At 44.3% G+C, this 9,480-nt stretch overlaps 1 protein-coding gene across 1 annotated transcript; it reads right to left on the reverse strand.

Annotated features, from left to right (window-relative positions):
- Positions 1 to 425: 425 nt before the first annotated feature.
- Positions 426 to 2,911, reverse strand: LOC138657649 (uncharacterized). The gene is made up of 4 exons (XM_069745375.1): positions 2,695 to 2,911; positions 2,125 to 2,240; positions 1,854 to 2,000; positions 426 to 1,498 (listed from the first exon to the last, which is right to left on the reverse strand). Exons 1-4 carry the CDS (start codon positions 2,776 to 2,778, stop codon positions 580 to 582), a joined length of 1,266 nt encoding a protein of 421 aa, XP_069601476.1. The 5' UTR covers positions 2,779 to 2,911; the 3' UTR covers positions 426 to 579.
- Between the last annotated feature and the right edge of the window lie 6,569 nt (positions 2,912 to 9,480).

Genomic DNA, 9,480 nt, shown 5'->3' on the forward strand with positions numbered 1-9,480 from the left:
AGCAGCGGGACCGCCCCTGGGTGAGTATAATATAACGTCTTTTTCTCCTTTTTCAGGTAACATCAGGGGCTTATCTACAGCGTTACAGAATGCTGTAGATAAGCCCCTGATGCCGGTGGTCTTACCTCACCCGTGATTTTTGGGGTGACAGGTTCCCTTTAAGTTTTGTTATAAAATGTCAGTTCATCGATATTGAAAACAGTTTCTTAAATGTAATTAATTTTTATTTTACTTTATTAAAAAATGTTTTAATTTAACTACTCAGATTTCTTATTATCATAAAAATATGAAGATCGGAAATGGGATCTGATTTAAGCAACGGTAAACAATAACAACATGGAAACGATTATTGTTTAAATAATATTTTGTATTTATTAACAATTATTTTCTTACAATTTGATTATTTAAAAAGGGGCCTTGGTAGATAGGGATTTGGCGACGGTAGATAGGGATTACGCCTCACATTTTCACAGGTGTTAGCATCTGTGCCGTACAGACTGGTTCATTAGTGGATAGGGTTCAGCCGTCATATGTTCTCTGCTGTTATATCTCACGTCCAGTCTTGGGCCTTCATTCTGTTTAGGCATCAGATCTTCTCTGCAGTTCAGGCTGCTCAACACCGGCACAAGAGTATTGCCAGTGCATGGCACCTTCAGGACTCATGAAGTAGTCTGCAAAGGTTTCTCTCACACGCACACCCGTGTTACATTGCCTTCCTTGACCAAAGTTGTCCACTGCATCTAATTCTGACACCTGTGGCTCCTCAACTACATCAGTGCTGTATTCCCGAGCATAGTTGTGGAGCACACAGCATGCCTTTATCACAGTGTCCACGGTCTCCGGATCTAACTGGATGGCAGTGTGAAAGATCCTCCACCGACTACACATGATCCCGAAGGTACATTCCACATATCTTCGTGCACGGCTCAGCCTATAATTAAAAATCCTCCGCCGGTCATCCAGTGCTCTTCGTGGGTATGGGCGCAGCAGGTGGGGCTTCAAGGGAAATGCCTCATCCGATACCATCACAAAGGGTACTGGATGTGTGGAACCCGGCAAAGGTCTTGGGGCTGGGAGCGTGCCGCCATCTCGAAGAATTTGAAGTCCAATCTGTGATGATTGCAGCACCCGAGAGTCCCCAGAACTGCCATAAGCACCGACGTCGATGGCAACAAACTTGTAATGTGCGTCAGCCACCGCCATCAAGACCACCGAAAAATACTTCTTATAATTAAAGAAGCGTGATCCTGATCTTGGTGGCTTCAGCACTCTCACATGTTTGCCATCGACAGCACCTACGCAGTTGGGGAAATTGGCCACAGTTTGAAAGCCTGCTGCAACCTGCAGCCAAGTCTCCTCGGTTGGGCAAGGCATCACGATGGGCTGCAACTTCTGCCAGATGACGGTACATGTGCACCGTACAATTTGCGAGATGGTGGATTTGCCAACCCTAAATTGGAGGTGCAGGGATGTGTAGCTCTCTCCTGTGGCTAAAAACCTGAAGAAAGGAAAAAATATAATTTAGAAAACCTACGAGCACAAATTGTGTTGCAAGATAAAACATCCACATCATGGCCACTAGCGTTATGGGGACACAGGCAGCATTGGGGCAGCATTATGAGGGAAACAGGGTGCACTCGCAGCATTGGGGCAGCATTATGAGGGAAACAGGGTGCACTCGCAGCATTGGGGCAGCATTATGAGGGAAACAGGGTGCACTCGCAGCATTGCGGTAGCATTATGAGGGAAAATGGCAGCATTATGGGGGCACTCGCAGCATAGCGGCAGCATTATGGATTAAACTGGCAGCATTTGTGGCAGCATTTAGGGGGGCACTAGCAGCAAAGCCTTACCGCAAGGTGATGAGCAGCCTTTCTTCTGCAGAGATCGCTCTTCGCATGACCGTATCTTCGTAAGCGAGGTGTGGACCAAGAAGAATTAGAAGACGATCAAATGCCTCAAAGGAAAGACGGCAAAACTGAGAAAATTTATCTGGAAAGCTGAAAATAAAAAGGAACATAAAACTTTAATTTTAAACACACACATAATGTATGTTGTATATATATAAAAAAAAAGGTACAAAGAAACACAGCTGGCAATATACCATTTCTCACTATATCTTACCTCCTTAAATCACGATAAAGAACATGGAAGTGTCCCTTTTCCTCCCGTTCATGAATGATGGGATGAACCCACATCCTTTTTTGGCGTCTGCTATCCCTTCTTCTCCGAGATTGCTCCTATGGGAGAATAAAGTATGTGTTATTACATGGAAGTGTACAACACATGTAATACAGCTGGCAATCCGCAACGTCATAAATTCGGCATCTCCGCAGCCTAAGGCTGGGTTCACATTGCGTTCCCCCAGTCCGTTTTGACAGACTTCGTAACACCGCTGCATAACGCGGTGAAACGTAGTCCGCTAGCGCCGCCATTGACTCCTATGTCTGACATCACTAGCCATGTGCCGTCATTTGAGTGACAGTCGGACCTCGAGACTCTGACTGCAGCGTTTCCAGGTCTGTCACTGCTAGCGCAGATGGAGCTAGCAGATGCTCCATCTGCGCTAGTGATGTGCTAAAGTCAGCACTTGCGTTGCAGCAGACCGTGAACGTATGTGTTGAACGGGCTGCTGTACACATTGTGAACCCAGCCTAATACGCAAAGTGTTCACATCTAATGACATTTTCTTACCAGCTCGCTGTAGTGGTGCAGCAAAAGCAGTGCCGTATGCAACAGTAGGCAGCTCTGTTCTGGAGTTAGACGATGGTGCAGCATCTTGAATTCAACAAGGAAGCAAAATGGTGAAGAGGGGTTGGACCAGGAAATGACCTCATGGGTATTTTTTTTTTTCAACCAACTTTATCTGCTGTAAAAAACGCAAAAAAAAAACGCACAAAAAACGCATGTAAAAAACGCATAAAAAACGCATAAAAAACGCATAAAAAACGCACAAAAAACACATGCGGATTTCCTGGGAGTGGTGCCAATTTCTCCTCAGGAAAATCTCAGGAAAATTCTGCACAAAATCCTGACGTGTGCACATACCCTAAGGGTATGTGCACACGTCAGGGTTTTTTCCTGACAAAATCCGGAGAATTCTGGCAGAAAATCGCGTTTTTTTCCGCGCCGATTTTTCGCGGTTTTTGCGCGTTTTTTGCGCTGATTTTTTGCGGATTTTTTGCAGACTTTTTGCGTTTTTTTTTTTTTCCTGAAAGTCATTTTGGCTTAGAAATCCGCAAAAAATCCGCAAAAAGAATGAGCATGTCCATTTTTTTTGCGGAATGCGTTTTTTTTGCGGTAAAAAACGCATCCATCTGAACAAAAAATCCGGAATGCATTCTAAATGATAGGATGCATATTTTTAGCGTTTTTGATGCGGAATTATAGCGTTTTTATAGCGAAATTCCGCAAAAAAAACGCTAAAAATCCGGACGTGTGCACATACCCTAAGAGGTACTGGGCTGATGCAGATATTGATAAAGGGCCCTCTGATGTTGAACTAGATATATGGGCCAGTAATGGTAAGTTGGTATCGAAACTAGGATTCAGGGAGAAGACCATTAAAGATTGGTAAAGTAGAATTGAAGAAACAGGGTATAATTGTTGTTGATGTTGACTGGCGGAACTGTGAATCAACTGTATTGATAGGAATGAATGTGTTAGAGAACTGCTTTTCCGAAGTTATTTCTGTCTTACAGCAAATTGCTGAAACTGCCCAATCCTGCCAACAGAGAGTTCTCCGGAGGGAAATAAAAGTATTGATGTTAAGGCAACAGGTAGAAGTTGCAGGTGGAGAAATCGGCAGTGTGAGGGTAAGTGATCCAACGTCCATTGTAATCCCACCAAAAACAGAAATGCTGGTATGGTGTAGAGCAGCCATTGGTACTAAGGGACGAGATTATCAAGCCTTAATTGAACCAGTGTACACCGACAGCAGGCCCACTATACTCACAGCACGAGGGGTAGTCGAGGTACACCGGGGACGAGTGCCGGTACGACTTTTGAACTGTGGAGAGGAAGAGGTCACTTTGCCAAGGTATGCTACAGTGGCAAAGCTATATACTGTTGACAACAATGCCATCACAACCATTGAGCCCTTAGAACCAACCTGTCAGGTGGAAGTCAACGGCTCAGATGGAGAATTGGAGGATTGGTGCCAACAGCTACACGTGGGCATAAATTCAACACCTACCCATCAAAAACAAGGGGTGTATAGGCTAGTGACGGAATATGAACAAGTCTTCAGTAAACACCCATTGGACTTCGGACGGATAGAAGGGGTAGAACACACAATCCCCACCAGTGACCATCCCCCAATAAAAGAAAGATATAGACCCATACCGCCCGCTCACTATCAATGTGCAAAAGATATGCTGAGGGAGATGAAACAGGCCGGGGTAATAAGAGACAGCTGTAGCCCCTGGGCAGCCCCTCTAGTGATTGTCAAAAAAAAAGACGGAACCATGAGAATGTGCGTAGACTACCGGCAGATTAATAACATCACCCATAAAGACGCCTACCCCTTGCCTAGGATAGAAGAGTCCTTGACCGCTTTGAAATCTGCTAATTATTTTTCCACCTTAGACTTAACAAGCGGGTATTGGCAAGTCCCTGTGGCTGAGAGAGATAAGGAAAAGACGGCATTCACCACACCAATGGGTCTAAGTGAATTTAATCGCATGCCGTTCGGACTCTGCAATGCATCCGGTACCTTCCAGCGGCTGATGGAATGCTGCCTCGGACACAAGAACTTCGAGACCGTCCTCCTGTACCTAGATGATGTGATTGTCTACTCAAAGACTTACGAACAACACTTAAAAGACCTGGCAGAAGTGTTCAAAGCCTTATCCAGGTATGGCATGAAAATCAAGCCATCCAAATGTCACCTTCTCAAGCCAAAGGTACAGTACCTGGGACACATCGTGAGTTCGGATGGAGTAGCTCCGGATCCCGAGAAAATAGCCGCCATAAGGGATTGGCCTAGACCTACCAGCGCAAAAGAAGTGAGGCAATTCCTGGGATTGGTGGGTTACTATCACAGATTTATAAAAGGATTTACCAAGTTGGCAGCACCCTTGCAAGACGCCTTGGTAGGGCAGACGAAGAAACCTTCAAACCGAAACCCTCCTTTCCAGTGGAACGACGAAAGGGAAGACTCCTTTGAACAACTAAAGAAGGCACTAACCGGTGAAGAGGTTCTGGCATACCCAGATTACCATCAACCCTTCATCCTCTACACCGATGCCAGTAATGTGGGACTAGGAGCGGTGCTGTCACAAAAGCAAGAAGGTCGGGAGAAAGTCATTGCCTTTGCAAGTAGAAAGCTCCGGCCTACTGAAAGAAATCCAGAAAATTATAGCTCCTTCAAATTGGAACTACTGGCAGTAGTTTGGGCTGTGACTGAACGTTTCAAACACTATCTGGCCACTGCAGAATTTATTGTCTATACTGACAACAATCCGTTGACCCACCTGGACACAGCCAAATTAGGTGCGTTAGAACAGCGATGGATAGCCCGGTCATCTAATTACAACTTCAAGATCAAGTATCGAGCAGGTCGCAAGAATGGAAATGCCGATGCCCTATCCCGGATGCCACACTTGAGAGATGTAGAAGAAGAAACGGGGGAGCTTGAAGAAATTGAACTACCAGCCTTCCATCATCCCAAGGCAAAACATCATCAGTCAAGTACCTATCAGAAACAACAAGAGGTGAATTTTAATCCGTTAGCACACCATAGATGGGCTGACACCCAAGACAGCAATCCGGCTGTGAAGTTGGTGAAGGAACTGTTAACTGAGCAAAGTGCATATCCCGATGAGGATGCCCCAGAAGAGACGCATCAACTCTGGAAAGAGAGAGGCAAAATGTTCCTGTATCAAGGGAAGCTCTGTAGAAGGTACACCAATCCGAAAACACATGAATTGGTTTGGCAGATTATCGTGCCTAAACAAGATGTCAAGATGGTCCTTGAAGCTTACCATAATGGTGCTGGTCACTTCGGTTGGAAAAAGTTAGAAGTACTTCTAAGAGAAAGATTTTATTGGGTCGGGATGAGAAAATCAATCGAACAGTGGTGCAGAAATTGTGGCCCGTGCAACCTCAGAAGAAACGATCAAAAGAACCAAAGAGCACCACTGCAGCCCATAATCACCAAACAACCACTTGAACTTGTAGCCATGGACCACGTGAAGTTGACACCAAGCCGGTCCGGCTATGTCTATGCCTTGACCATAGTGGACGATTATTCACGCTTCTTGGTAGTAGTACCCGTAAAAGATCTGACAGCAAAAACAGCAGCCAAAGCGTTCCAAACGTCCTTTTGTAGACCCCATGGATATCCGGAACAGGTTCTCACCGACCAAGGTACAGCCTTTGAATCAGAGATCTTCAGAGAATTCTGTAATATGTATGGTTGCAAAAAGATCCGGACGACGGCCTATCATCCACAAACAAACGGCTTATGCGAGAAGATGAACCATATTGTAATAGACCTACTAAAGACTTTACCTGAGACAGAAAGGAATCAATGGCCAGAGAAATTGCCTGACTTGGTGGATCTGTATAATCATGTCCCGGTGAGCTCCACCAACTGCACCCCAGCTTACCTTATGCGTGCAAGACCCGGCCAATTACCAATCGATCTAGAAATGGGAATTCTGAAACCAGACGCAGAAGTTCAAGACTCCAATTGGGATATCATACGGCAAAAGCAGTATCGCCAAGTGCAAGAGAGTGTGGAAAGAAGCCTTCAGCAAACTAGAGAAAGACAAGAGCGAACTTTCAACCAGAATGCTCTAGCGACCCCATTAAGACCGGGTGACCAAGTGCTCAAGAGAAACCGTCGAACCAATAAACTAGACAATCAGTGGGAAGCCGTACCCTACACAGTTTTACCAACAAGAATGGATAATCCTAAAATGTGTCTCATTAGCAAAAACGGAGGCTTAACATCTGTATTAGTGTCAAGAGACAATCTTAAATTGTGTCCGGAAGCATTGAAAGAGCCAGAAGTTGTCCAGCCAGAACCAGAAGTTATTCAACCCATTCACGGTGGACTTGCCAACTCCATAGTCGTGGAATTATCTTTAGCAGAGTGGCCAGATACTACATCCGCAGTAGACAGTAGTACACCACATGGAGAGATACCGCTATTACGTAGATCACAGCGTAGTACCCAGGGTCAATTACCGGCCAGGTATGCAGATTACCAACTATAAAACTATAGTCATTGTTATCATTCTGCAACGTTTAAGCCCAGTGCCTACAGAGACTTGTCTGTATGAACTTCTCGCATATTCTTGAACTTGTTATCAACCCGGAGGCACTAAATCAAAGCTCCGGAAAGACTGCTTTTTGAACTTTGCTTTTTGCTCTTTTTGAACTTTCTTTAGACTTTATATTGACAACTCTGTTGGAAAAATGGAACTAAATTCCTGGACACAAAGTGCAGTGCCTTTCCTAGTACCTTCAAGGATAGAACTGTATTAATGGACGCTATTTGAAGTGACTTTTTACAGAACTCTATTTTTGTTTCCTTGAGTGGTTTTTGTAACTTTTCATTTTTAAGACTCTGTACATATTAATTGTTATTTCAAAATGTTATCGTCCCACAGTCCCGGAGTACTGTTCTTAACTAAGGGGGAATGTGGCACCCCTAGGGGTATTTGCCACAAAAATAGTTACTGACACTAAATACAAGTACTAAGATAGCAAAACTGCACTACCACCTCCGGCCAGAAGGGGGAGCTCCAGAGACTCCCCTTGATCCATTCTGGTCTGAGAGAAGAACTGGCAGTTGGGCTAAGGAGCTGAAAGATGAGAGGTCATACAGCTGAATTTCTAACAGCCCTGACTGTTTCCAGGCCTAAATCACCGGCCTGAGGAGAAGAGGGACAGAGAAAAAGGACATTGTGAGAACCGGGTAGCATTAATCACTACCCAGAACAGGCGCAAAGACGGATACCGGATCCGTGGCTGGATTCATTATATATAATACAGCAACCGGAAAAATGTGAGGTAACATAGTAACATAGTTAGTAAGGCCGAAAAAAGACATTTGTCCATCCAGTTCAGCCTATATTCCATCATAATAAATCCCCAGATTTACGTCCTTCTACAGAACCTAATAATTGTATGATACAATATTGTTCTGCTCCAGGAAGACATCCATGCCTCTCTTGAACCCCTCGACTGAGTTCGCCATCACCACCTCCTCAGGCAAGCAATTCCAGATTCTCACTGCCCTAACAGTAAAGAATCCTCTTCTATGTTGGTGGAAAAACCTTCTCTCCTCCAGACGCAAAGAATGCCCCCTTGTGCCCGTCACCTTCCTTGGTATAAACAGATCCTCAGCGAGATATTTGTATTGTCCCCTTATATACTTATACATGGTTATTAGATCGTCCCTCAGTCATCTTTTTTCTAGACTAAATAATCCTAATTTCGCTAATCTATCTGGGTATTGTAGTTCTCCCATCCCTTTTATTAATTTTGTTGCCCTCCTTTGTACTCTCTCTAGTTCCATTATATCCTTCCTGAGCACCGGTGTCCAAAACTGGACACAGTACTCCATGTGCGGTCTAACTAGGGATTTGTACAGAGGCAGTATAATGCTCTCATCATGTGTATCCAGACCTCTTTTAATGCACCCCATGATCCTGTTTGCCTTGGCAGCTGCTGCCTGGCACTGGCTGCTCCAGGTAAGTTTATCATTAACTAGGATCCCCAAGTCCTTCTCCCTGTCAGATTTACCCAGTGGTTTCCCATTCAGTGTGTAATGGTGATATTGATTCCTTCTTCCCATGTGTATAACCTTACATTTATCATTGTTAAACCTCATCTGCCACCTTTCAGCCCAAGTTTCCAACTTATCCAGATCCATCTGTAGCAGAATACTATCTTCTCTTGTATTAACTGCTTTACATAGTTTTGTATCATCTGCAAATATCGATATTTTACTGTGTAAACCTTCTACCAGATCATTAATGAATATGTTGAAGAGAACAGGTCCCAATACCGACCCCTGCGGTACCCCACTGGTCACAGCGACCCAGTTAGAGACTATACCATTTATAACCACCCTCTGCTTTCTATCACTAAGCCAGTTACTAACCCATTTACACACATTTTCCCCCAGACCAAGCATTCTCATTTTGTGTACCAACCTCTTGGGCGGCACGGTATCAAACGCTTTGGAAAAATCGAGATATACCACGTCCAATGACTCACCGTTGTCCAGCCTATAGCTTACCTCTTCATAAAAACTGATTAGATTGGTTTGACAGGAGCGATTTCTCATAAACCCATGCTGATATGGAGTTAAACAGTTATTCTCATTGAGATAATCCAGAATAACATCCCTCAGAAACCCTTCAAATATTTTACCAACAATAGAGGTTAGACTTACTGGCCTATAATTTCCAGGTTCACTTTTAGAGCCCTTTTTGAATATTGGCACCACATTTGCTATGCGCC

The sequence above is a fragment of the Ranitomeya imitator genome, chromosome 1 (assembly GCF_032444005.1).
Source record: "Ranitomeya imitator isolate aRanImi1 chromosome 1, aRanImi1.pri, whole genome shotgun sequence".
NCBI lineage: Eukaryota > Metazoa > Chordata > Amphibia > Anura > Dendrobatidae > Ranitomeya > Ranitomeya imitator.